The 27,544-nt window shown below is 35.5% G+C and overlaps 4 protein-coding genes and 4 non-coding genes across 8 annotated transcripts; 7 read left to right on the top strand and 1 right to left on the bottom strand.

The window, feature by feature from the left end:
• The first annotated feature begins 2,381 nt into the window (after nt 1-2,381).
• On the top strand, nt 2,382-2,466 carry LOC120262703. Its single transcript, XR_005536959.1, has one exon. It is a non-coding gene; the product is annotated as a small nucleolar RNA U36a (small nucleolar RNA).
• A 275-nt stretch (nt 2,467-2,741) lies between these two features.
• On the top strand, nt 2,742-2,855 carry LOC120262678. The gene has a single exon (XR_005536936.1). It is a non-coding gene; the product is annotated as a small nucleolar RNA Z278 (small nucleolar RNA).
• Nucleotides 2,856-4,088: 1,233 nt separating this feature from the next.
• LOC120262699 lies at nt 4,089-4,194 on the top strand. The gene has a single exon (XR_005536956.1). It is a non-coding gene; the product is annotated as a small nucleolar RNA snoR97 (small nucleolar RNA).
• Nucleotides 4,195-5,065: 871 nt separating this feature from the next.
• On the top strand, nt 5,066-5,172 carry LOC120262698. Its single transcript, XR_005536955.1, has one exon. It is a non-coding gene; the product is annotated as a small nucleolar RNA snoR97 (small nucleolar RNA).
• Nucleotides 5,173-6,183: 1,011 nt separating this feature from the next.
• Nucleotides 6,184-11,922, top strand: LOC120260634 (external alternative NAD(P)H-ubiquinone oxidoreductase B1, mitochondrial-like). The gene is made up of 10 exons (XM_039268163.1): nt 6,184-6,463; nt 7,699-7,963; nt 8,477-8,683; nt 8,956-9,206; nt 10,073-10,289; nt 10,403-10,507; nt 10,815-11,087; nt 11,174-11,295; nt 11,383-11,502; nt 11,616-11,922. Exons 1-10 carry the CDS (start codon nt 6,372-6,374, stop codon nt 11,701-11,703), a joined length of 1,740 nt encoding a protein of 579 aa, XP_039124097.1. The 5' UTR covers nt 6,184-6,371; the 3' UTR covers nt 11,704-11,922.
• A 1,559-nt stretch (nt 11,923-13,481) lies between these two features.
• Nucleotides 13,482-17,833, top strand: LOC120260551 (external alternative NAD(P)H-ubiquinone oxidoreductase B2, mitochondrial-like). Its single transcript, XM_039268045.1, has 11 exons — nt 13,482-13,583; nt 14,310-14,574; nt 14,712-14,918; nt 15,071-15,321; nt 15,541-15,757; nt 15,881-15,985; nt 16,131-16,403; nt 16,540-16,661; nt 17,095-17,214; nt 17,432-17,534; nt 17,754-17,833. Exons 1-10 carry the CDS (start codon nt 13,492-13,494, stop codon nt 17,517-17,519), a joined length of 1,740 nt encoding a protein of 579 aa, XP_039123979.1. The 5' UTR covers nt 13,482-13,491; the 3' UTR covers nt 17,520-17,534; nt 17,754-17,833.
• LOC120260552 (dynein light chain 2, cytoplasmic) lies at nt 17,791-18,992 on the bottom strand. Its single transcript, XM_039268046.1, has 2 exons — nt 18,667-18,992; nt 17,791-18,225 (listed from the first exon to the last, which is right to left on the bottom strand). Exons 1-2 carry the CDS (start codon nt 18,802-18,804, stop codon nt 18,034-18,036), a joined length of 330 nt encoding a protein of 109 aa, XP_039123980.1. The 5' UTR covers nt 18,805-18,992; the 3' UTR covers nt 17,791-18,033.
• A 4,383-nt stretch (nt 18,993-23,375) lies between these two features.
• Nucleotides 23,376-25,729, top strand: LOC120261717 (protein ARABIDILLO 2). The gene has a single exon (XM_039269700.1). The coding sequence runs from the start codon at nt 23,722-23,724 to the stop codon at nt 25,459-25,461; it is 1,740 nt and encodes a 579-aa protein (XP_039125634.1). The 5' UTR covers nt 23,376-23,721; the 3' UTR covers nt 25,462-25,729.
• Nucleotides 25,730-27,544: the final 1,815 nt, after the last annotated feature.

The raw sequence follows: 27,544 nt of genomic DNA, 5'->3' as shown, positions 1-27,544 counted from the left end.
TCTACACTGCAAATTAAAATGACCCAACTCGATTAAATATAAAAATTTAATTATATTTAAAAATATTATAAAGATTAAAAAAAAGCAAAAAATACACACTTACACAGACCTGTACAGCAATTAGACCTTTAAATTAAAATCAGCAATCTTGGGTTGTTCCCATCCCTCACCCAACGCATCATGAATAGGATCATTGTGACTCGTCCCTGTTGTGCAATAAATTAATAAATAAATAAATTTAGATATTTAAAGGGCTATTTAAAATGCTTTGAAGGTGTATGGTTTGGTTTATGAGTTGACCAAAGTTATCCATGATGTGTAGAAAATATGAAATTACAAAGTATTTGATTTGCTTTATAAGTATATATACATATGCAGTTAAAATAAGTTAGCAGTTAAAATACTTTAATACCCATTATTAACCTATTATTGCAGTTTTGTTTGACCTAAGATAAGATTTTGGTATTCACATCAATTTTCAACCCGTCTGGATTGGTCTAGGTTTGACTGCATTGCTCTCAAGTTCTCCCAGCATGCATAAATTTCTTTTCTTTAAATAATCATTTTAACGAAATACTTGAAAAAAGTAATTAAATTTTAAGTTTTTTTATGTGGATAGATAAGCAAATTTATTATTAAAAAATTATATAAATGAATTAACATAATTATAATTAATTTTTTGCAAAATTTTTTTTATATAAAAGACATGAAAAATATTTAATATATATATATATATATTTTATAAAGTCAACAACCTATTCCTTTCAATCAATTTTAAATGAGAGTTGCGGATTTTGAAGAGACCCACTATGTTCAGTTGCGGATTTCCTTCATAATGCTCCTACCTAGTTTCTTGCCAAACTCTCCTTGCTTCACTAAACCCTGTTGGTTAACCTTTTACAAGGTAGCGGCTCTAAATCTCATAGATGAGGCAACAAGGATTTTTCGATCATGTCTTTCTACTCCTTCCTTTATGATAGTGGGATGCGCTGTTGCACTTTTGGTAAAACTCTTTGTAAGGGGCATTGCCTACTTAAAGTAAAAGCCTTCTTCCGAATGGCCCTCCACAACAAGATTCTCTCTTTGGAAATACTGGGCAAGAGAAGTTGCAGTCATATCTCCATAATTACCTACACTCTCTGTCATGCTGCAGTGGAAGACACTGAGCACCCTCATGTTCAGTTTGGGCTTTCTCAATGCGTATCTGGGCTCACTTTGTGGTATTTTTCTGCAATGTCTTACCTATGTCCCTTTTAGATGTTTAGAGTCTTTAGACCTCTTGGGAGATGAAGGGTAAATTTATCCCAAATCCCATTGACATCCTCCTTATTCAGTTATTTTGTTAAGGCATTTGGGCATAATGTAATAGGCGTGTCTTTTCTTTTGCTGCCTTAGAGACTTCCTCGATTATATGTAAAATTGACCAATTGTTTATTTGCTTTGATTGATGTAGCTCCAAATTTGTCTAAACTTTTTTTCGAGAAATCTCTTGCTACGATCAAAAGTAGTTTGACTTTTATAGGACCTAGAATTCAAAAATTTTTGACTTCACCAACTCCCGCGAGCGAGTCAGATGACTCTCCTTTTTAATAAGATCTATTTGTGGCTCATCACTCGCCGCTTGGATGAGGCCTTCCTCATTCTATTTTTTCTCCCAATTAACACCTATGGTTTTTTTGTTTATATTTTGCTCCCATTTGGAAGTTACCACACAATTTTTTATTTTTTATTAAATTAAATAAAATTAGATGAAAAAAATTCACATAGATATATTATATTCTTTTGATAAAGATAAAAAAATCTCTAAAATTAGACAAGTTACTTAAAAAAAAAAAACCAAAAGAGTTGTTTAAACAGTTTTTTAACAAAATAATTGAAAAAAAAATCTATTATATCTATATTTAAAAAATATTATTGATCAAAAGATTCAAAGTGATTTTATGATTTTATCTCGATTCGTTTCTCTCTCCGATGAAGCTCAGCCGTTGGATCCACGACTAGGGTTTATGAGAAACTCCTATAAACACCATCGTTATCCCCCTTATTCTTCCCCTCTATAGCCACACTGCGCTTCATTTCCTCTACTCTCTTCTCCACCTCAGATCCTTGCCCCTCCTTAGTAGATCGATCAGTAACCCTAGAAATTTTCTCCAAGATCTCCACGAAATCCATGTCCTTCATCATTTGCCTCTCCTCACCTTTAGCCTTTTGAGATTTCAATACGCAAAGGGTTTAGTCATGGAGGCATAGATTATTTTCAGCGAGGTTACACGTGGGGGCTGTTTTTCTATTTCTATGAATCTGCCTCTAAAATCTCTCGCAACATCGATCTATGTTTTGTTTTCTTTATTCTTGGTTTTCAAATTTGTTTGTTTGAATTTTGGCAATGATTATAATATACCCGCGCTTCTGAAGGTAATAATGAAGCACATGGGAAAATATGGTTGAATTTCTTAATATGAGCCTTTTTTTTTAACTGATTCCTGTTTTCATTGCTTGATTTTGAGGGTTTTCTCCTAATTTTGTTTTGTATTTAATTTTGATGCGGCTGTGATGGAAACTATTGCTTGAAAAAGCTAGTTCTGCTTCAGATTGTACATGATTGAGAACTTTATCGCTGGATAGTATCTGAGCCTTTCTCCTACGAGTATGTAGCAATTTTTTTATTTTTAATGACGTTTTTATTTCACGTTTTATTTGTTTTTGAGTTAAAAATCATTTTTTTTTGCTTTATTTCTTTTGCCTATGATGATTTGTCTGCAAAATGGATGGGTTGTGGAACCAAGTCCCTGTTTGCAGGGAGAACCTACTTGGGGAAGCAATTTTGTAATGACATCAATAGATATATCTGAGGCTTTTTACCAATTTGTATTGTTTTTCATTTGCGAATTTTTGAGAATCTAATTTCAAGTTCCATCTGTTTTTGGTTCCTTGCTATTAAGTTGATTTAGATTAATTAGTAAAGAATTCTATGTTGTTTGAATTTTTTTTATTTTTAGGATGGAAATGCTTGTTTAGATTTAGTTTGATATAAATAAGATTATAGTAGCAGAATGTGTATGATGCTGATTTAAACACAATAAAAAAAATTTCATTTTTTATTTGTACTTTCTTGATATTTGTGGCGCTTATAATTTGTTTGTCTGCAAAATGGATGTGTTGTAGAACCATGTACCTAATTGCATGGTGGATCACTTGGGTTAACTCGTTTTTCATCGTTTGTTTGCGTGTACTCATATGAAATGGTAAAAATTTTATTTTATTTTTACAAATTTATATTTTAATTCATGAAATATTTTTAATTACAATTTTGTATTTGACTTGTTACCCTGTGATGCAAGTAAACAACAGATTTGCTTGTGCTTATGTACCAAGTCTTATTGGATCTGCTCTAATATCAGACATGCCATGATTCATTTGAAACAGTCATCACTTTTGTGGAATTTCATATAAACCGGAAGATGCAACAAGGATATGAAGTATATTAGTGGATCATGATATAATTCTATATCATGCCCACAACTAAAGTAATATCATGGATCTATTAATATTCTTTATATCTTTGTTTGTGATATTTCGCAAAAATAGTAATATCTTCAAATGAATCATGTTTTGTGACATATTTGGTATTAGGACACATCAAATGAGTTTTAGTATATAAGCACTAGCACAATATTCAATTTGTTGTTAACTTGCATCATGCGGTAACATGTCAAATACAGAATTGTAAGAAAAAATACCAGTCCCTCATTTTTTACCGTTTTATATGAATCTTTTAAAAGCCTCTCCATGCCGGAGTTTATAAACTCTGATTTCATATTGGTTATTTTGGTGTTTCGAATTTAGTTATTGAATACATACCAACATTATAAATTAAAATTTCTATTTTCAACATCTAAGCAAGTTGCTTATTTTGTCTTTTAGCATACAATTGAATTGATACATGGGGGATGAGCTTGTGTTTATGGGTTAAAGCACAATGCAGTCTTCAAAGATGCTCAACTTTGTGTCATGATTCATATGCCTTCTGATTTGGTGGTTTTGATTGAATAAAGTTTGTTTATTTTGGAGATTTAATTATCCCCATGCTTTAACTATAGGCATTGAGGTTGAAAAGCTCAGAAATTGTGTGTTGTCTATCTACTCTTTCTCCCAAATTAATGTGGATAGGGTTAAAATTTCGGCATTAAATGGCAATACTTCAAACTGTTCACTATGTAACTGAATTACTGATCAAAGTCCACCACTGAAGATTAGTCTCTTTCCACCATTTAGATAAAATGTAATGCTGTCATTTCATGGTCTTGCTTTGGGTTGCTAGTTTGCCTTTCTATTGTAATTGCTTCACTTGAGAGCAGATGGATTGGTCAGTGGTTGATCTCTTATAGGTCTTCATCTTTACTCAAGTGAATTATTTTGATTTAGCTACATAATTGAGCAAGAACTGGCTGATGGATTGGTCAGTTTTTAAATTTATGTTATATATGTAGAATATCTGTCTTTGGTGTGTTCAACTATAAATTTATTGTATATATGATTGAAGATGTGCGCCTGGTGGCATTTTTTTCTATGTTGTGCTGTGGAGCTGGCCAGGCTCAAATTTGTAGTGTTTTTAAAAAAATTTTAGGAATAGAATGCGAATTAATCAGATCTAAGCAAAATTGGTTCATGTATCAGTAGCATTTAAGCAAGGTTAACTAGAAAATTATTATTATTATTTTTTTAGACTTTTGATATTTGTAGTGTTCATAATAATTTGCTGGGGAAACTACTTGAATGGAACACAATATATAACATCAAGCTTTATGTTGGATGGTCGAGTTTTAAACTCTGATTTCCATTTTATTTGTTGGTATTTATTTAGTGATTCTAGCCTTGTCAGCATTGTTTGTTGTAAGTTATATTTCTAACATCTAAGCAAGTTACCATTCTGATGGGTAGCACAATGCAGTCATATCAGTTCCAAGTTGCCTAGTGTTCTGTCATGGGTCATATGTCTTCTGTTTTGTGGTTCTCATTCAGTGGGGTATTTTTTTATTTTTGAGTTTTAACTATCCTCATGCTTTAACAACTGTAGGCATTGAGGCTGAAAAACTCGGAGATTGTGTGTTGTCTATCAACTCGTCCTCTCCCAAGTCAATGAGGATGGGGTTAAACTACGGCACAAAATTCATACTTTTTGCTTGACTGTATCACTTATAGCTTGTCAGGAGGCGTGCAGGGAATGAACTGAGGAATTCTTCTTGGTTTCGACGAGCTTGGAAAGAGTGTGAGGCATTTGATTATGTAACTGAATTAATAATCAAGGCCATCACTGAAGATTTGTTTCTTTCCTATATGGATACAGAATATAATGCTTGCAGCCCTTTTTTCTTCTTTTGGGTTGCAAGTTTGGCTTTTCTGTTATAATTGCTCCAGTGAGCGCTTGTTGCCGGTTGGACTGGTCAGTGGTTAATCTCTGATAAAGACTTAAGCTGCACCTCTTCAGCAAATTGATTTTTGAGACCAAGCCTTGCACAGAAGGTTATGGTCCATGGATATACTTCTTAAAAATATGTTGTACATGTAAAATGTCTTTTTTATTTGGTGTGTTTAATTATAGTGATTATACAGGCGAGTACGTTTATAAAACATAATTTTATGTTATAAAGTATTAGTGCAGTTACGTTTCAAACTAGTGCAGTCCCTGGCATATTTTTTTCCATCCACCTGCTTCTTGTGGCGTTCAAAATGAATGAATATGCAGGTGCCATTGTCAGCGCTCTGTTATCTTCAACGCCAGTAGTTTTGAATTCCGGAATCTGGCTTATAAAAAACTACTGACATTGATTGTCTAGTCTTCAATCTCTACCTGTTAAATTTAATAAAGTTAAACACCTGTTATGTATGAGTATACCAACAATTGTATGCCCACTTGCAAGTCATAGGAAAAAAATCACCACAAATGTATGAGTAATAACCGAGGAAAAATTTGCCCGTGTAACTGATTATTTATTTATTTATTTATTGGGAATGGTAAAACCGTAAAAGAGAGGTGAGAATGAAATCCGCTTTTACTTGTTGCGGATAGTCTTCCAGGAAAGTCTTTTATTTTTTATTTTAATTTAGAAAAGATGATTATTTTAATTAAAAGATGTATTTGGAGACCGTTGGAATATTTACGCCGTGAGTGTGGGAACGCAAAAGAGCCCGGTATCTTACCGTTGTTACCTCCATTTTAGGATACAGATGGCATAACCTTCTTTAACCGATCATACAGTGAAGAGTTCATAGGCCACGCGCTGTCGAAGAGTTGTCAACTCTTGCTCGCGCTTCCTCTTTCCATCTCTACTTCATTCTTATCCTGAGTTCAAAGGCCACATATTGCAGTCATGAGCCGATCCGGTTTGGTCTTCGACCGCCTCCTTCAAGCTTTCCGAGGCACACCTACCTACTCCCAGCTCTTGATCTTCGTTGCAGTGAGGTTGGTCGCGTTATCTTTTGATCTGTTTTGCTGCTAGTTGATTTGGTACCTTTTGTTTTAGTGGATTAGGGGACACAGGACACTAGTTCTACCTACGCATTGTTTAGGACGAATACAGTTGGATATATTTTTTTTTTTGGTTTTTTGAATTTGATGTATTTACCGTTCATTATGCTGCTTGGAAGGGTAAAGGAATGGACTCTTTGTGCGAAATTGTTGATTGTGTATGTTTGCGTTGATTTGGCTTTGTTACTTTTATGAGTTGTGCACTGAAATGCATTGATCTTTGGCGCTTTTGTCTTGTACATATTGTGTTTTTGGTTGGAAATTTAGAAGTTAGAACTTGAGAGGTTTGCTTTTTGTTCTGCAAACTTTTGTTTTAGTTGAATAGGAAATATTAATTCTACACACTTTTATGGCTGATGCTTTGGGTTTTTGTTCTTGAATTTGAGGTATTCACAGCTCAGTGCCTCTGGGAAGGGGAAAATGAATGGACTTTTTGTGTGCAATTGTTGATTGTGTGTATTTTGTATTGATTTGGTCTTTTATTTTTACGAGTTGTATCCTGAGATCAGTGAGATGCATTAATCTTTTGGAACTTCCACCTAGGAAAATTGTGAAGGACTTTGAATGTGCTAGAAATATTAAGTTCATAGTGATCCTAAAATCCTTCTGAAAATTCCACACTTCAAATACATAATTATATAGAATAAAATAGATTTGAGCAGGCCATTTCATTGTAGAATTTAAGCTAGCTGTTCCAGCTGGTTGTGTATCTCATTACATCATTCCCTCATTCTGATGGAATGATGTTAGGTGCTCTATTTCTGTTTACAAAAATAAAGAAGAGAAGATGTAGTCAGATGTATGGCACTTCACTTATTTTGATCTTTATGGTTTGCTGATGTCAATCTCTACTTGCTTGTCATTTTGCAAAGTTTCTTTGCATGGTTTCTTGTCTGTGTATTAATAGTCATCATATGAAAATTCAGTTAGATGTGTGGATATTGATGGCCTTAAATTTGAAAGTTAAATCTTACCTTCCTCAGCCACATTAATTTGGACTCTATTTCAGTATTTTGTTTTCCTGGATAGAACTATCTTAGATTTGCTATCATTTTCAATCACTTCACTCTGTCTACATTTACTTTTCTAGTAATTATCAATTCAATAGTCTTAATTCTTTTGGATCCTAACTTTGCTTACTCATCCCAACTCAACTTTCTGACTTACAGTAGTGGAGGTCTTGTGGCATATGCTGATGCAAAATCAGATGACGAAATTAAATCTTCTCAAATGTCTACTAGGAAAAGAGTGGTAGTGCTTGGAACAGGTTGGGCTGGTACGAGTTTCTTAAAAAATATAGATAGTCGTGTGTATGATGTGCAAGTGGTGTCACCTCGTAACTACTTTGCATTTACTCCTCTATTACCGAGTGTCACATGTGGAACAGTAGATGCCCGAAGCATTGTTGAGCCTATCCGCAAAATCATAAAAAAGGTATCCAATTATTTTTAACTGTCAATCAACATTTTATTGGGCTTGCTCTTTATTGATATTTTTCTTTGAGTTTCTACTCAGTGAATTCATTTGAAGTTTAATTATGAATATATGCTAAATAGGTTTGAACTGTTGAACTGCACACCTCACTTTGTCTGGGGGATTGGAGTAGTGCAGGATGCAAGTTCAATTAGTATGGAAAGCCACATTAAAAACTAACTCCTTTTATGAAGATTTGCCTTCTGTAGAAGTTTTCTGAATTCTAAAATGGCATCCATGGTTGGGTAGTCGTCATTTTATTGTGCACTGTCATAGCTAGTGTCATGGATAATATGGGTCTAGTTTTGGAGCTCCTGAAGTGCTATTCTTTCCACTTATCCTGTTGTTGTTCTTTGATCTAATTAATTTTGTATATTGGATTTGCTAAATTGCTGCTTTTTATTGTATGCTATTTGTTGAACAAAAATTTGTGTTTGAAGTTCTTATTCTGTATCGAAATTATTTTCTTTGCAGAAAGATGGTGAAATTACATTTTGGGATGGTGAATGTTTGAAGATTGACTCCATCAACAAAAAAGTTCACTGTCTTCCTTGTATCGCAACTAAGTCAGACAGCAGTCGTGAATTTATAGTTAGTTATGACTACTTGGTGATTGCAGTTGGGGCCAGGGTGAACACATTTAACACACCTGGTGTTGTAGAGAACTGTCATTTTCTGAAGGTAGTTTTACCTGTGAAAATTATTTATATCTTTCCATTTTTACAAATGCAGTCTTGTTGGTAACCTGGGTTTAGCTTTCATTCACAAATTTCTTTACATATTTTTATGTTTTGAAACATTCAAAAATATGTCTAGTTTCTACGAGGTCATCCTTGTGAAATGAGGCTCATTTCCTTGATGCCTTAACTGTGATTTCTTTTCTTAACAATCTTAATTCAGCTTTTGTTCTTATACAATGATCATCTTGGTTCAATATGCATGCTTGCATGTAGGAAGTAGAGGATGCTCAGAACATTCGTAAGGATGTGATGCTTTGTTTTGAAAGAGCCAACCTACCAGATCTTGATGAGGAAGAAAGAAGGAAAGATGTTCATTTTGTGATTGTTGGAGGTGGTCCAACAGGGGTTGAATTTGCTGCAGAGTTACATGATTTTATCACTGAAGATTTGGCTAAATTATATCCTAAAGTTAAAGATTTGGTGAGGATATCACTTATTCAATCTGGGGAGCATATACTTAACATGTAAGAAGTGGTTTTAAAGTTTTAAACGTCATCTTTGTTGCTGGATAATGTGTTTGATGCAACATTTTTCAAACTGTGTTGTATAACATGTGCATTACTAGTTCTCTTCTGCATCCTCTTTCCATGCGCCATTGTTGAAACTTAAAACACTTGAGATATTAAGGATGCTGCTAAATTTTCAAATCTGTGTAGCATGTCATGCATGCTAATTTTGTTCCTTTGCATTCTATAAATGTCTTACCATTTGCACCTTTTATGTTGATTATTACTTGCATCATGGTATTCTGCTTCCTATACACTTATAGCATGTCTTGACTTTACATTATTCATTATTTTTGTAGCACAATGTTCTCATCTGTTTGTCCAGTGGGTTCTTTCTTTTCTCTCTCTCTCTTTTTTTTGTGGTGCTGTTGTTGTCCAACCCTGTTCTCCAAATCACAGTCAAAGCCAAACTTCTTATGTTTTTATGTAGTCAGCTGCACATCTTTGTTTGCAACAATTTGAACATAGTCAGCTGCCTTTCTTGGAACCAAATCCTGGTTTATCAAATTGTGCCTGCTGATACTAGTCACATTTATGTCATGGAGCAAATACTAATGATGGAAGCAAACCATGGAGGATTTTTAGTATTTGCTTCCATTTAATTTTTATTGACTATGCTTTCAGTAGCTAAGTTTCCTGGTCTCAGAGCATCTTCACAATACCATGCTTGTACGTAGTCCTAATGTGATGGTGTTTTACGTTATCCGTCTTCTTAATTCTTAGGATCCCTTGATTAACCTTAATCTAATTTTTGTTTCAAATCTTCTCTCTTTATTTTGCAAAGGTTGGGATTTATTTTGATTTTATTGGCTATTAACCTGCAGGTTTGATGAGAGAATCGCAAACTTTGCAGAAGAGAAATTTCAAAGAGATGGTATAGAAGTGAAGACAGGTTTTCGGGTTGTGAAGGTGTCGGACAAGGACATCACCATGAAGAGTAAATCTATGGGAGAGATTTCTGTACCGTATGGAATGGCTGTCTGGTCTACTGGAATCGCTACCCGGCCTGTCATACTGGACTTCATGAAACAAATTGGTCAAGTTAATCGATCTTAAACTTATGCCTCAATAATTCAATTTCTTTTTCTTGTTTACCATTGACTTTTCCTTAGAATGGTTGTTCTTTCTGTGGTTTTTCATTTTTATTTGCACAGTCTAATAGGCGTGTGCTAGCTACTAATGAATGGCTTAGAGTTTGTGGATGTGAAGATGTGTATGCACTTGGTGACTGTGCCACAATAGATCAAAGGAAAGTGATGGTATGTGCAATTTGGTAATTTCCTTTAGGTTTTTCAATCAAGTCAGGATGATCTATTTCTGTGTAAGTTGAATGCTTGAAATTTACATTGTATTACCAACTTGTTTGGCCTCTGTTGGTAAGCTCTTGTAGTATCGTCCAATTATGTGGCAGTGGCCCAGATACATTGCTGTTACCAATATAGGAGAAAGAAATTCTTGAAGCTTTTTATAGTCAAATACATTGTCATTGAACAAACATTTTGGATATCTCATTTGAGTATTTGGAAAATGTTGGTTTCTTTATGCCTCATAGTTTCATGCTTTCAGGAAGATATCTCTGCAATCTTTAAGGTAGCAGACAAAGACAATTCAGGAACATTAACTGTAGAGGAAATCCAAGATGTTTTAGAAGACATCTATGCAAGGTATCCGCAAGTAGAACTATATTTGAAGACGAAGCATATGAGTGATTTTCTAGATCTCTTGAAAGACGCGAAAGGTGATGCTGCAAAAGCATCAGTGGATATAAACATTGAACAGTTCAAGGAAGCTCTTGCCGATGTTGATTCACAAGTGAAGACTCTCCCTGCGACAGCTCAGGTATTTTCTTGTTAACTTCAATGAACTGGCATTTCATGATCAATCATGGGGACCATCCTGTAAAAATTTTCGGAATACAATTTCAGGTTGCTGCACAACAAGGACATTATCTTGCTCAATGCTTCAACAAGATTAAGGTCTGTGCTGAGAATCCAGAAGGTCCTCTTCGTATGACTCAATCGGGTCGCCATCGATTTAAACCCTTCCGGTGCCTCCTATTTCACTTTGCTTATTGGTTACTCTACTGTTTTCATTATCCAGCAGCAGCTGCTAATTGTCAGTCATTTTCTTGAAGGTACAAGCATTTTGGGCAATTCGCTCCACTGGGTGGAGAGCAAGCGGCCGCGGAGCTTCCTGGAGATTGGATTTCTATAGGCCATGGTTCGCAGTGGCTTTGGTACTCTGTTTATGCAAGGTAAACAATCTCTACCATTTGTGTCTAGGAACCGAATAGGTTCATCTTAAACTCCATTACACCAATGCCTGAATTTGTATGTTTATTATTTGTCTTTGAATGCACATGCACAGCAAACAAGTCAGCTGGCGCACAAGGGTCCTTGTGGTATCAGACTGGTTGAAGCGTGCCATATTTGGCAGGGACTCAAGCTGCATCTAGTAAGCAGCAAAAGCCAGCTTTGTCACAAATGTCAATTAAACCGTCCATTAATCATTGCTGTATTTTGCTTTCTATGCATGTCTTTAATAGTCAATTTCCCGTTTGCGGTTCTTGCATATTCTGCTTGATGAGAATGCTCAACTCTGTATACTGATTGGTGTTGTATAGAAAGTAATAGATTCAATAAAAGTATTACTGAAAGTGTAATATTTATATTCAGCGTTTAGTGTAGCCTCCTGAGAAGCATTTTTATGCATTGATGCTTATGTGAGGAGTTATTGTGAATGGTTGATGAACCTCTAGTCTTTCCGGAGAAATTAGCTATCACGCTTATGTGGTGATGGTTGTAAGTTGTTGTTATGCGTCAGATTTATGTTTTTAATGTTGAACAAAGCTTTTTAATTTTTTTGGTTAAATAAAGGTGACAAATAGGCATATGTAGGATGGTATGCCAGTGGTATAATGATTTTATAAAAAATTATCATGTGAGGCAAGCTAATATGCAGAGTTTGATGGTTAATTTTTTAACAATATTGTTAATTTTGGTTTGTATTAAAATTTTGATTTTATTACAAATAAATAAATAAATAAAATATAATCAGTGTTGTTATTTTGATATGTGTTATGACCATTTTTCATATTAGAGGGATGATAATTTTTTTTCTCAATACATAAGAGATTGAGCAATCAAAATCTCTTTTGACATTAGTTGAGATTATTGGCTTATCCATCTCATTTAAAAAAAAAAGAAAAAGAAAAATGTATGTCTTATTGTCACTAATTTATCATTTGTGCAATTAATATATAATGTTCAAACCAAAAAAATTTAGATGATGATTCTATTATAGAATTTCGTTAATTATATGGTGATCTAGAATATTTGGCATGACTCTGGTGATTTCGGGTATAAACACAACATAAAAATACACCATTGGTTGTGGTGGTGATTGATTAAATTATCTGTTAGTTTAGGCCAAAACAATTTATTTAAATTCTCAACATTGACTACAATATAAAATTTACTTAATATATTTTAAAATTATCTAGTTCAATATAAAAATTCGATTTCAATCATCCATATTTAGTCCTGTTACACTTGTTTCCCTCACCAAGACTAAGAAGATCAAGGTAGTATTTGTTAAAATTTATATTCTTAAATTTTTTTTTTGTAATTTAATTATTTTAATACAAATTAAAATAAGAAATAAGCAAAACAATGTCATTTATTATAAAACAGTGAGATAATCCCAATTAAAAATAATTTATTTATATTAAATATTAAACAATTTAACTATTATGTATAAATGGAAAAAAAAAATTATATACATAATATTTAAATAGTTATTACATGAAAATATAAAACAACCGGAACACAGACACTGTAGTATATATAACACAATATTATTTTATTATAAATTTTATATTTTGATCATGTCTTTTTGATTTATTAGTATTAAATTTTTACATAAAATATTTAACTCAAATAAAATACAGGTATCAGTGTGTGTGAGAAGTATTAATTTCATAATTTTATATTTATGCATGTTTCTTGCATATTGTTTATCTATTTTTTTTTAAAAAATAAAAAAATAAATAAATAAATCATTTTCTACAAAATAGAACTTCCTACAGCTACAAGGAAGGAAGAGCGGCGCGCTGCTCTAGTGTTAGTCTCCTTAAAGGACACGTGTTCTTCATTAACAGCCGTCAAACTTTGCACCATTCTCTTGAATTCCTCTTCAGCGGCACTGTTTGTCTGTGACTGTGAGCATTAGCAATCTCGTAGCTATGCCACTATCGGCCTTCCTCTTCCAGCGAGCCCTCCAAGCTTCACAACGTATCCCCAACCATTCCCATCTCTTGTTCCTCTTCGCAGTCAGGTGCATCACGAGCTCTTCTCTTTCTCTCTTTCATGTCCTCACTGTTTGTTTCTTCTTCTTCTTCTTTTTCTTTTAATATATATATATATATATTGTTTTCTAAATGACACTCTATATGAGTTTCTTTTCTATGAATTACTCGAATACAGACAACATGCTCAACATTCTGTATTGCTTACTGATTCATTGTATCAATTCAGTTTATTTACTATATTGAAGTAAAAAAATTTGAAAGGGAGACAAATTATTGACTGATTTTTCTTAAGCAATCCGTTACTACATTTGTTAGAAAAATTGGAGCAAAAAAAAAAGCTTTGGTTTTTGAGATTTTCATGATTAAATTTGGTCATTACTCATTTTTCTCTTGTAAATTTTAGTGCATGCACAAATATAGCTGCAAATTTTTTGATTACCAAGTCAGATGGGGTAATTATATATGGATAATGCTCATAGAAGTATGCACTCTGCTTGGTTGATTCAGAGATAATGTGAAACGAGGGCAAATCGATGTATATGTCTGATCATCTGTGTTGTCATAACATTCTCACGTTGATAATGGACTTATTTTTGTTGACCTACTTGTGGAGATAATAACCCTACATTAGTGGGTGAATCACATAAATTTGTTGCATTTCTTTGGTCATTAATTCTAATTTATTTTGGAAAGGAAATGCTTGCATAGCATGATCCTTTATCCTTCCTAACCTGACTTATACTAACTTGCAGCAGTGGAGGATTTGTGACATATGCCGATGCAAAATCAGAAAACGACCACAAATTACCTCAAGCGTCCACCAAGAAGAAAATAGTAGTGCTTGGAACTGGTTGGGCTGGCACTAGTTTCTTGAAGAACCTAAATACTTACTTGTATGATGTACAAGTGGTGTCACCTCGAAACTATTTTACGTTTACTCCTTTGTTACCCAGTGTCACTTGTGGAATGGTTGAGGCGCGCAGCATTGTTGAACCTATCCGCAGAATCATTTGTAAGGTACTCTGTAGAATCTTGTCTGGATTATCATTTTGAAGTTCCATTTTTCTTGAATGTCTAAATACAAAATTTTAATTTACTTAAGCATTTGAATGTTCTGGTTCATTCTGTCGTCTGCCTTCATTGTCCTTTGGCAGAAAAAGGGAAAAGTTACATTTTGGGATGCTGAATGTTTGAAGATTGATCCCTTTAATAAGAAAATTTATTGTAATCCTTGCGCTGGAAGTAATGTGGAAGGTGGCGGTGAATTTATAGTAGATTATGACTACTTGGTGATTGCAGTTGGTGCCAGGGTGAACACATTCAACATTCCTGGTGTCCTGGAGCATTGCCATTTTCTTAAGGTATTATTTTATATATTTCCATGATAAAGTTGCTGCTGACCTATGGTTTATCATCATTAGCACAGATGCATCTTTCATGGTTTCTAATTTCTGCTTTCTTTATTTTACTCCTATCTGATCTTATCTTTGGACATCATATATGATTCTGATAGGAAATAGAGGATGCTAGGGACATTCGCAAGAATGTGATGCATTGTTTTGAAAGGGCCAGCCTCCCTAATCTTAATGATGAAGAGAGGCAGAAGGATCTTCACTTTGTTGTTATTGGAGGTGGTCCAACAGGGGTTGAATTTGCTGCACAGTTGCATGATTTTATCACTGAAGATTTGGCTGGATTATATCCACAAGTGAAACACCTAGTGAAGATATCACTTGTTGAAGCTGGGGAACATATCCTTACCATGTAAGTGGTTGCTCTCTTCACCTCATTACTGTATAATATGTTAATTTTGGTCAGCAGAGGTGTGAATTTACAGACCAACTAACCACAAATGACGCACACAAAAAAAAGAAAAAAAAAGTTTATATGGGAATAATGTCACTCGCATTACATAATCACAAACATTTTGTCCTTTTTATCTCTTGCCAATTTGGGATAATTGTTGAAATTATTAATCTTTAGGTTTGATAAGAGAATTACTGAATTTGCTGAGAAGAAGTTCCGAAGAGATGGCATTGAAGTGAAGACGGGATTTCAGGTTGTGAATGTGTCTGATAAGACCATAACAATGACCAGCAAATCATCTGGAGAAGCTTCTGTACCATACGGAATGGCCGTCTGGTCCACTGGAATAGCAACTCATCCTGTCATACTGAACTTGATGAAACAAATTGGTCAAGTTAATTAATCTCAACTTACACCTGAAGAAAGTTTTTTATGTTTTTATTTTGATTTTTCTTCTGAAACGGTGACCTTAATTTGGAATATATCATCTTTCCAATTTCCATTTTGATGTGCATAGGCAGAGAGACGTGTACTAGCAGTTGATGAATGGCTTAGAGTTTGTGGATGTGAAGATGTGTATGCACTTGGTGACTGTGCCACAACAATTCAGAGAAAAGTGATGGTATGTGCAGTTTGGAATATTGTGATACTGATTAAGTTTTCAATGATACATTGTTTGGAGATCAATTTCTTTTGCAGTATAGTAATCATTCATAAAACTTCATATTACTTGTTGTAATTTATATTTCATACTGAAATGTTTCCAGGAAGATATATCTGCAATATTTAAGATGGCAGATAAAGACAATTCAGGAATTTTAACACTGAAAGAAATTCAAGATGTTTTAAAAGAAATCTACCTGAGATACCCTCAGGTAGAGCTCTACATGAAGACGAAACACATGACCGATGTTGTAGATCTTGTGAAGGAGGCAAAAGGTGAGGCAGCGAAAGTATCAGCTGAGCTAAGCATCGAAGAATTCAAGAAAGCTCTTGCAAATGTGGATTCACAGGTGAAGACACTTCCTGCGACAGCTCAGGTAATTTTCTGTTTGACTCTAACTAATCTTTCATTGAATGAATGATAGCATAATTGAATCTGATATTTCATTATTATTTGCAATTGAGACTGTGGACTATATATATCCTGCAAAATTTTACTTGCTCTACTTTTAGGTTGCTGCACAACAAGGATATTATCTTGCTCAATGCTTCAACAAGATGAAGGAGACTGAGGATAGACCTGAAGGTCCTATACGTATAAGAGAATCAGGTCGTCATCGATTTAAACCCTTTAGGTACCTATAATATCTTAATCATTTTCCTTTTTTGGATGATGTTAATTTGCTGCGCTCAGTCTAGGTTCTGAATATCTAGTACCTAAGCTCTTAATAATTTGACATATATGTAAATACTTCGTGGACACATTCAAGTGTTCTGCATCAGCTCGAAGAAATTTCTTCCATGATTCATGGTTCGTGAGATTCATAATCAATTATTTGATTATTATCAATCACCTTGATGAATGGCTGGGTAATTGAAGCTATAGAAAAAAGGCTGAAAAGCTTGAAAGAAACTCTGTAATGGTGTTATTTTTTAACTTTAACCACCCCTTGTTTTTTTTTTTTATATATAAAACAACAAAAAAATCTTACCCAGTATGCATTTGAGACTGCATAAAAAAAAAAATAATCATCTGTTGCATTCTTTTTTTATGTGTCCCTATTGAAGGTATAAGCATTTTGCTCAATTTGCCCCACTGGGTGGAGAGCAAACAGCTGCTCAGCTTCCTGGAGATTGGATTTCTATAGGCCACAGCACCCAGTGGCTTTGGTACTCAGTTTATGCAAGGTAAACTGTTTCTACCATTCTTCTCGTCATGAATATTTAATTTCCTTAATTAGTCTCCTGAGATCCATACACCAATCAAGTTCAAAACAAACTAATCATAGTGGTTTTAACACTGTGTTAGATGACCTGTGCTAATATATTTTGTGATTATTAGTTGTGCCTAATAAATTCCTGGAGATTTATGTTTCTTGGTCTATGTCACATTCAATATGCACAGCAAGCAAGTCAGCTGGCGCTCAAGGATGCTGGTGATAATGGACTGGTTGAAGCGATTCGTATATGGGAGGGACTCCAGCTGCATCTAGTCATTGTAAACAAAGGTTACGACAAATGAATCATCCCCTCTCAGCTTCTTCATTTTCTCCATGTTTCTCTGTTACACTTGTGTTTTTGCAGTCAATAAAACTTTAAGGAAACTCTTCCAAACATTAGTTATGTTTCTGGTCATACAGAAAATGACAATTGAATGTAGATTTTATCATGAGGTTTTGTGGTTAGAATTCTGTGTGATCAGTTTGCTTTGTTAACTCTCCTTGCAGTTAGCTGCCTAGTGTAGAACCCATAAGTCAACAACTATTGAAAAAGTTGCAGATCAATGACTAGCAGACAAAGTTCAGAGCCATAAAATTTACAAGTGATGAGATTACTGAGTAGAGTTTCTCTCTATCTCTTTCTGAAAGTAAGTCGATGGTTTTATAAAAGAAAAATTAAAGTTCAGAAAGGAAAAATAAATAAAGAAAAGCCGATATATATATATATATATATATATGTATATGTATATGGCATGCAGATGCAGTACTAGTTCGTCATGGTTCATGGCTACATGGATTCAACTGGAATGAGAAGGCCAGAAGATTCAGGCTCAGCCGTTGCAGCGCCTTTGAAGAGCAAGATAGCGAGGCTACCACCGACTGAAAAGTGGATGAAACAACCTCTACAATGCGTCACAAACGAGCCAAAGTCTCTTCCCACAATACACTGCCATCCTGGCCCATATAACCTATCAAACTCCTGCATTCATGCCATACAAGGTAAATTATACGCTTATCTTATACCATCATTTAATTAGTTTGCTATTTTTAAAACTGCGCGCCATCTATATACACATGTTGTGATGATACTATATTGTCTTCTTAGACAAGCTCCATGCCATATCTGATAAATTATACATGTATCTTGTATCATTATGTTGTTCATTAGTTTCAAAAGCAATGTGAGTCTACGGGTATATATAACCATGAAATTTATGTTTTGAAGTTTTCATTTGGAAAAGTTTAGATGAAGGTGAAAACAGAGAACAGGAGTTTTCAGATGGATATAGAAAACAGTGTGAAAATTTCTACTAAGATAATACTGAAATGCAGATAAGTAAACTACATAATATATACATATATAGAAGCAGTTAAAACCTAGACAACATAGTCTACAATTGCTCAAAACTCATGAAAATACCTTCTTAATGAAGCGCGCTATTTCAGTGGAATCAGTAACGTCAAACTCATCAAGAGCTCTGCTGGCAAGCTTCACAGCATTCTGCTGCATGGTCTGCAGCATGTCTGTCTCACCAATCACTGCCTTCCCTTCCAGCATTGTAATAATCCTTTTAATCAAATGATCACCACTCTTCTTATTCTATATAAATATAAATATATATATATATAGAGAGAGAGAGAGAGAGAGAGGCTTCTAGCTTACTCTTCTCTCTTACCAAGCTAATAATGAGTGATGGATGATCTCAATGAAGTCACTGGTTTAGAGAAACTAGAAGAGTGGGGAGGTGTGACTTATAATAGGCAGAGTGATTCTATGAAATTGTGACACTCTGGTGGATATTCTTCTGGGTATCTGAAGTTTGTGGTGACAAAGTAAGCAATGTGTTTGTGTGTTGGGTGTTGGCTTTAGATTTTAAGGGGCCCACAACCACAGACTTTTAGAAAAAGAAAAAGAAAAAAAAGGAAGAAGGACATGAATTAGAGTGGTGAAAGAACAGGTGGCGTTGATTGAATGCACCTTTGTGGTCCAGGATAGCCGCTGGAGCTGGACTCTTCTCTTATCTCTCTCTCTCTCTCTCTCTCTCTCTCTCTCTCTTTTGTGATGTTTTTGTCTCTTTTTGTGCTGTGCTGGCTTTATTTATTGTTGTTTGTATTGAAAACCAAATAGGCAAATACAATGAATGATACTAGTACTGTAGTACATGTTGGAGTTGGCTTCTAATTCTATTATTTTGTTCACGGGCTTGTGCTTGAGTGTGCACTTTAATTTTATCCTACTGTGTTTGGATGGTTGCAATTCCAGCAGGGCCTTTTGGATGAGGATGGGTAGGGATGACAGCATGTATAGAAATAAGGAATAGATTTTCTTAATTAGAAAGATATGATGATAAGGGATGCACTTTTTTATTTTTAGTATCGATATAAATGGATGGTGGAGTTTTATAGTTACAGTGATTATATTTCTCTCTTATATTAAATAATATAATATTTTTTATTTAATATGTTTTAAGTATGGATGTGGATAATACTTTCAATCACAAGGGGCAGGAAATAAACCAGTACAAGGGATTGTTGGAAGTGGCCCTGTTTATTAGCCTCAGTGTTAGAGCTGGGTTAGGCTCATATTCATTAACAATTAAACCCGAATTAAAAACCTTCTTCTCTTTGTAAAAATAATTCCTCATCGGATAATAATTAAAAAAAAAAGGAAAATTCACACAGTTATGTGTCTCATGGAGATGCAAGGGCCATACAAATCACATATATTTGTGGAACTTTTCTAATTCCAATTAAATATTCTATACTTGGTGCTTGGAAATATTATGAGAATGGTGAATGAGCAGATCTAAAGTTAAATCTTTGGGTCGATAGACTATTGCAGTACTATATATATATTATTGAATATTGTATAAAGTACAACAACAGTATTGTTCATGAATTCTTCTGTCAGAGGATGTCATTTACCTGCTCTCCAGTGTTGTATGGCAGGAAGATTTATTAACTCAGTTTAATTTTTAAAATACCATGTGATGTTTAACAGAGTTAAAAAATTCTTAAAAAATCGTTAACTCACCATAATTAGTGCACCATTGTATTTATTTGTCTTTTGATACCTCTTTGCGGGAGGTGCTTGTAGTCTTCGGAAAAAATAAATAAATAAATAAATTATAACTAATGCTAGCATGGGAGAAGACTTTGAGCCAGAGAGAGAGAGAAACAAAATAGGTCGAATATTTGGACTTCTCTTAAACGAGAAAAATGTGAGCCTTTAATGGAATCAGCTTTCACATGGGTCGGTGTACAATCATGGAAAAATTAAATGAACACATCCTTCTCCATTCTCACATAATCACATTTCATACTATCTTTGTGAATGTTTTTTTTAAGTCTGTTGAGATTATTAAAACCTCTAAAATGAAGGAATCTTATCCAATCAAAGACCAAAAATAGCTTCCTCGGATACACAATATTTTTAGATGAAAATGCATTATTAAATGTGAATAAATACAGAGGACAATTATCTTGCTTTTATACCCCAATTAGACAATTGGCATTTGACAATGCTTTGAGACATTTGCCACGTTATTCATGCACTTTAGCGGTGGGCATGGACGATTTAATTGAACCACCAAGCCACTCACTGGTATCTAAAATATATATACATATAATTTTGTTTGGTAAACCAATCATGGAATTTTACTCAAAATAAAAAACTCCAACGGAACCCGAAAAAGAAAATCCTATCCGTAATGAGTGGTTTAGGACTTTTGGTTAAGCAAAATTTTCAATTTGGGTATTTGACGCCATGATTAATTCATTTCATGTTTTGGTTGGTGTTGAAATTAACATGTAAAATAGACCATCACCACAGTAATAAAAGAGTTTTTAAAAAGATTGGAGAAATCACATGTGCGCACTCAACCGATGATATAAGAATTAAAGTGCAAACCCGCTTCTATAGACACCCGCTCTCATAGCTAGCTCTAGACAATTATTTGCTCTTTTTTTTTTTAAAGATGACATGTTTAATAAAACTATTATTGGAAACTATACCGCAACACAAATAATTTTTTTTTTAACAAAAGTTATAAATCAAAATATCCCAATCATGTTCCTAAAGAAAATCTCAATCAAGAGATACATATTTATTAAAATTTAAAAGTAAACAATTAAAAAATATATATTAATAAAAAATTGACTATTTTATGAACAAGGCAATTTCAGCTTTCTCATGTGGATTAAAGACTGCCAAGAAAAATGGATGTTAAGCCAAGTTCCATGTGATAAACAAAAATATTTTAGCATCTTTCTTTCTTTCTACCACTGGCGCAAAGTTCGCATTAATATATTAATTAATTTGATTTGATATCATCTTTATCAAAGCAAAGTTTCAAACAGTTGACACACATGCTAAGATTTCCTCCCATCAAGGCCCTATCAAAATTCATTCTGAAGTCTGGGGAACTACCTAATAGTAAACTCCCTAATTTACTTAGTAAAAAAAAAAAAAAAAAAGACACAGAGACACTCTTTTAAAGTAAATCTACAATGCATCCTTTTAATAAATAAATACTCTTCATATATGGATGGCGTGCAAAGCAAATGAAAGATTATACATATAAGATTCACCATTGCAGTATGACTAACCTGATTCCTATATCAAATAATAAATGCAAGATGTGAGATTAAACAGGCTATGAAGATTTCCAATCTCTAGGGAGGAGTAGATGGGGGTAAGAAATAATTAGTATCCTACTTTGTTTCTTCTAAGCAAAGGTAGTCTCCACACCAGTTTTATGACTATCTAGACATTCCTTCTCCTCCACTCAAAAATCTTTCAAGCAACCACCTACTTTCACCATCACACAGAGGAGGCCATTTCCCACAAATACCTGAGTTCTTCTTCCTATATACCATATTTATGTCACCCTCTTTCCTTATAGTAATCATCATATACTTATTCATGGAATGGTCACTTGTAGCATCAACTACAGTATGTGAGACTGAAAAAGACATCCATGTTAGTAGGACCCTGAGAGCAAGCACCATCATTTTCAGACTAATGTTGGGCAGTGGAGCAATTCGAATGCCAACTAACAATAATCCAAGCATCATCATCAGAAACACATAAAAACTATTGCACTGTCCACCATAAAGAACACTTAAATACTAATTAACATAATTAAGACCATGCTTTTAAGTCAATAAGGAAGATTCTGATAAAAGCAGAGCATAATGACAAGAAGAAAGAAAGTTCTTTTTATCCATGATGCAGACAATCTTAATAAATTAGGCACTCTACTACTGATATCGACTAGGGGTCTATGACTGGTGTTCATTTATCTAATATTATTATTACTACTATGCCCTCAATGGTTGGTGTGGCCATCCTGGAAACTTGTCTTTATTGCTATTCATGCTTTTCATTCCTCCAACCTCCATCTTCAAAAGCTTATCTTCTTTGGTAGCATTGTCCATAACCATGCCTTTCAGTGCTTTCTCTCAACTTTGTTCCTCATAGTTATGGGATGCTTGCTTTTCTGTTAGCTTTGTTTGATAAGGGTCCCTACCCTACAACCTTTTGCTAGTTCTCTACTTCAAATACTTCTAGCATTCTTCAAAGCGCCATGAACAAGCCACCTCTCTTTCTCCCTCTCTGTTAAGGTTCCATGCCACTTCATCATATGAAAAGATCACAGGTTAAACATAAAGCATCCAGACAAAGCGGTTCACATGGGATGCAAATGGCCACTTTTGTTGCTGATTCTTAGGTGTACATCCAGTGGTCCATAAAAGCAAGAGCTCAACCCCTTCACATTAATTAAACAGTTAATCACTCACGAGTCACAGCCTTTTGGCTCTTCATATAAATAGTTAGCTGCCAGTCCTGAAGACTCGCAGGGAATGAACCAAATTTTCACTGAAGAGTCCTAGTAACCCAACCAACACAACCAATTAATAAAAATACAACTAAATCCAAGTCACGGAACTTGCTAAAAAGGTGGTACTCACTGTCTCACCTTGTTTCCGTGAACTATCCCAAACAAAGTGGTCACCTACTGTCACACAGCGTGCCCAAACTGGTGATAAATCTATCTTTCCAGATATACAACCCTTTGAGAGTAAATCTTTCACATAAATTACTAAGCTAATATATGTTAAAACAACCATCACCATCACCAGTAATCAGTAATCAGTAATCACCTCACCCTCAATCCATTGCCACATCTCCATGCTCCCCAACCAACCCTTCATCATGATAATATCCAACCACACCAGAATCCTCAACAGACATAAACTAACATTATCAGCCCACTAAAATCTAACAAAGTACCTCTAATGCCCTTCCATTTGGCTCACACAGTTGTTTATCCCCATTTCTAAGTAAGTTGGTGCGTTTCTCTAGTTCAGTTCCCACAAGAAAAAGGGAAAAAGAGAGTGATATATCCCTCCATGCTGTTCTTGTGGTAGATTTCTAAACCTGAGAAAGCAAAGCAAAGCAAAGCAAAGGGAGATGAAAGAGAAAGAAGAAGAAGAAGAAGAGAAGTTTCAGAAATCATACTTGACAGGGGATGAGGATCTCCGGCGGGCTTCACAGCTGGTGGATTCCTTGATCTCATCCTCCTACTCCGTCAGAACGCTTCCTGTGAAATGGCGAGTGATACGAGAGAAACTGGAGCAGCTCCACTCCGGCCTCACTGTTGCAGCTGGTGGCAATCAAGAAGGAAGCTACAACAGCTCAGCGCTGGCTGAGCTCTTGCGAGATATAGTGTCTATGGCGGGTGAAACACAAGCACTGGCTCATAGATGCAGCGAGGAGTGCTACAGTGGTGGCAAACTACAGATGAGGAGTGATCTTGATGTGATTGCTTCCAAGATTGATCTCCAAATCAAGCGTTTGGGGGAGGTGTACGCTTCTGGAATCTTGACAGACGCGCAGGCCATCATCGTCTCGAGGCCCAGCGCCGGAGCGAGCCGCGAGGACATGAGATTCTATGTCAAGGACCTCTTCTCAAGGCTAAGGATTGGGGATTCGGAGATGAGAGGCAGAGCAATTGCAGCGCTGGCTGAGGCTCTCCACGAGGACGACAAGTATGCAAGGATCGCGGTGCTCGAGACCGATGACGGTGTTGGTTTGCTGGTGAGGCTTCTAGATTCTAGAGTTGCAGGGTTTCAAGAGGAAGCGGCGGAGGTCGTGTCAGTGATCGCCGGGTTTGATTCCTACAAAGGGGCTCTTATCACGGCCGGGGTGATCGCCTCATTGATCAGGGTGCTGGAGACGGGGACCGAGGTGGGGAGATCGCGGGCAGCGCGGGCTCTGAGGAAACTCACCGAGAATTCTGACAATGCCTGGTCGGTCTCCGCTCACGGCGGCGTCACAGCGCTTCTCAGCATCTGCCGTGATGCCGGCAGTGGCGAGGAGCTGATCACCTCGGCATCCCGAGTTCTCAGGAATCTCAGCAGCGTCAGCGAGATCAGGAGGTTCATGGTGGAACAAGGGGCAGTCTCCATCTTCCTAAACATCCTACGATCAAGAAACAAAGAACCATTCCAGATCCAAGCCATTGAATTCCTTCACACTCTGGCTTCTGATGACGAAGCCATCAAAGAGAAAGTAATCAGCCAGGGGACTATAGAATCACTCCTCAGTGTTCTAGACACTGGCTCTTCTAAAGCCAAAGAGATCACTCTCCAGGCCATTGACACATTGTGCTTCTCGTCCGCAAGCGCCATGAGCTCACTGACAGCACATGGGTTTCTTGATCGAATTCTCTTCTATGTGAAGAGTGGCGAGCCTTCGACCCAGGAGCTGGCACTGAAGGCTGCATTACGTCTCGGCACAAGCACTGATGAGACTAAGAAGACAATGGGCGACATGGGGTTCATCCCAGCACTGATCGCCTTGTTGGAAACTAAGTCATTCGATGTCCGAGAGATGGCTGCAGAGCTTCTTTGCGGCTTAGTCTCCGTGCAACGTAACCGGAGAAGGTTCATTCAGGAAGACTATAACATCAATAGAGTCCTCCAGCTACTCACACCAGATGATGAGAAATCAGTGTCTAAGAAATTTCTGTTATCAATTCTCATTTCACTAACTGAGAATCACAGTGGGAGAAGAAAAATTGCTGCTTCCGGATACATGAAGAATCTGGAGAAGTTGGCAGAGACTGATGTAGTTGATGCCAAGAAGATTGTCAAGAAGCTCTCTGGTAACAAACTTCGGAACATTTTCAGTGGACTCTGGGGTTCTTAATTTCTTCATCAGTGATGATACAAAATAGAGTATTTTCGCAGTTTGTATATTTTTTTTGTGCTTGATTGGTTGGTTGGTTGGTTGGTTTCTCTTTTCCATTACATGCAGAGCAGCTTTTCTGCTGAGAGTTGTACTAATGAATCAAATGTTTCCGACATTGTCCTTGTAAATTCCTCTCATAATCTGTAATAAATCGAAAAGGAATGTGGAAGAAACTGTCTGCCATGATTCAAATTGGCTTCTTCCATTTGTTTTGCTCACTTTGATACTTTTCATTCAGGCTTTTCCTGCTCTTTTGGTTCTTGAACAGCGGGAGCTATGTGGATTCCATCTTCATCAAAAGATTTGCCATTGACTATAAAGGCGACCAAAGTGTTCCTTGTCCTTTATGAACCGCATGAAAGATGCTGAGTGTAACAGTGTGAAGATGATGAGTGTTGCTGAATGACTTTTGGAGTTTTTCATGGAAATTAGAGATAAGTTAGTTAATAATCACTAAAATGTATGTTTTCAGATTGAAGAGGGCTCACATGGGATTGTGCATGAATCCAAGAAGACAAGCATGTGCAAGAGTTGCTTCATTCAAGGCTTGTCTCTTTCATCAATTGCTACCTTGAGAAGGCAATAAACAAGCATGCGTGGGTTGCTTCGTCTTCTTCTTTTTCAGATCTGTTACATCTGTAAGGACTGGTGTCTTGTACAAGTAAAAAAACTATTGAACATGTTGCTTCTTGAAGTGCGTTCATCCCTAAATTCAGAATAAAATAGTTTCTTTCTTAAACTAAGGAATAATCTTCATTGTAAACCAGTGATGCTGGGCTAACCTGGCTTTCAGCTGTTGTCTTAATCGACCATTATGAAACGTGGCTAATCATGATATTAAACCATTACTTGATATGTAATTTAATTCAATGGGTAGGTTAAAATCCACTTCCAATGACCCTGAGGTTTTGAGTACTTGGCATTGCTAATTAATTATCATCATTAATATAAATAATGGTCTAACTCATGAAGTGTGCAGCTTTTAACCGCAAGTTCTCTTCTTTTTGGTTTTTGAGACTGACACTAAACAATGGCATATGTTTATGCTGTTATGCAAAATTTACATCATGCATGGTAATGTCAATACATGATAATGCCCTCAAAGACGCATAAAATTTTATTAGTTGCTGTCTTCATGTAACCCAGTTTTTTCCCCTGTTTCAAAGAGTTCACGCCTTCTTGGTACGGCTTCCAGAACCACACCACTGGTATCACGCTGCAGTCTAACATAAGATGTCATCTTAAACTTCTTCATCCTCCCACGATGCTATGTTACCATGCTGTAAAAATTTAATCTTCCAGCTATCAAGGAAAGTGTTGAGGACTCATTAAGTTTTGACAACAAACACAAAACTCTTTCCTTGATTAATTTAGTTATATGTCCCTTGTGCCATATTCCTTGTTCCCTATTTGCCTAGTAGAGAATAAGACAGTCAATAAAAGAATTTCATGTCTCCCATCACTATGAGAATCTCTGCAGTTGTTCATTCATCTAATCATCCATGTAATGACAGTGAGTTTAGTGTAGCAAATGTTGGTGAACTCAATAATTTAATACCAAGCAAGTGGCAGCAAGAGTCATAGTTTTGGATTTTGCAAAAGCAGCCAGCAACAAAGAACACTACGTCTAAACAACAGAGAAATGTATATTCTATATCGACCTTGCGTTCATTTGTTTTTTTCCTAATCTTTGTTTTGAAGCAATTGTATACTTTGAGTAAAGATCAACAGTGTTGCTGTTCTATAGATCATTTATTGCCATATCAGGAAAAATGAGGAATATAAATTATCATTCGTCCTCTACAATTTATTGCTTCTAGTTTGCTTTTCCTTCATATTTAAATGGTTGTCCTTGTTGTACAGCTACATATATTCATCACTTGGAATTGCTTCCCAACAACTATAATAAAGGCACTAATTAGAACATACTACGCCTTAATGACTCATTCAATATTCCTTGCAGCACGAATTCCTTACTGAATGATAAGTAGCACAAGAGCTTTCTTTTTTGTTTGACTTGGAAATTAAGATGAAAAGAATG

This window comes from Dioscorea cayenensis, chromosome 5, assembly GCF_009730915.1.
Source record: "Dioscorea cayenensis subsp. rotundata cultivar TDr96_F1 chromosome 5, TDr96_F1_v2_PseudoChromosome.rev07_lg8_w22 25.fasta, whole genome shotgun sequence".
NCBI lineage: Eukaryota > Viridiplantae > Streptophyta > Magnoliopsida > Dioscoreales > Dioscoreaceae > Dioscorea > Dioscorea cayenensis.
The sequence above is the reverse complement of the archived record's forward strand: the minus strand, read 5'-3'. Positions and strand labels throughout refer to the sequence as shown.

Bases quoted from the DNA above. Each gene is read 5' to 3' on its own strand.
- LOC120260551 (XM_039268045.1), top strand. From the start codon at position 13,492: ATGCCACTATCGGCCTTCCTCTTCCAGCGAGCCCTCCAAGCTTCACAA. The intron at 15,986-16,130 runs GTATGTGCAGTT...AAATGTTTCCAG, and splicing joins CAATTCAGAGAAAAGTGATG to GAAGATATATCTGCAATATT. The intron at 17,215-17,431 runs GTAAACTGTTTC...CAATATGCACAG, and splicing joins TGGTACTCAGTTTATGCAAG to CAAGCAAGTCAGCTGGCGCT.
- LOC120261717 (XM_039269700.1), top strand. From the start codon at position 23,722: ATGAAAGAGAAAGAAGAAGAAGAAGAAGAGAAGTTTCAGAAATCATAC.
- LOC120260552 (XM_039268046.1), bottom strand. From the start codon at position 18,804: ATGCTGGAAGGGAAGGCAGTGATTGGTGAGACAGACATGCTGCAGACC. The intron at 18,226-18,666 runs GTATTTTCATGA...GCATGAATGCAG, and splicing joins TAGCGCGCTTCATTAAGAAG to GAGTTTGATAGGTTATATGG.
- LOC120260634 (XM_039268163.1), top strand. From the start codon at position 6,372: ATGAGCCGATCCGGTTTGGTCTTCGACCGCCTCCTTCAAGCTTTCCGA. The intron at 7,964-8,476 runs GTATCCAATTAT...TTTTCTTTGCAG, and splicing joins TCCGCAAAATCATAAAAAAG to AAAGATGGTGAAATTACATT. The intron at 10,290-10,402 runs GTTAATCGATCT...TTATTTGCACAG, and splicing joins TCATGAAACAAATTGGTCAA to TCTAATAGGCGTGTGCTAGC.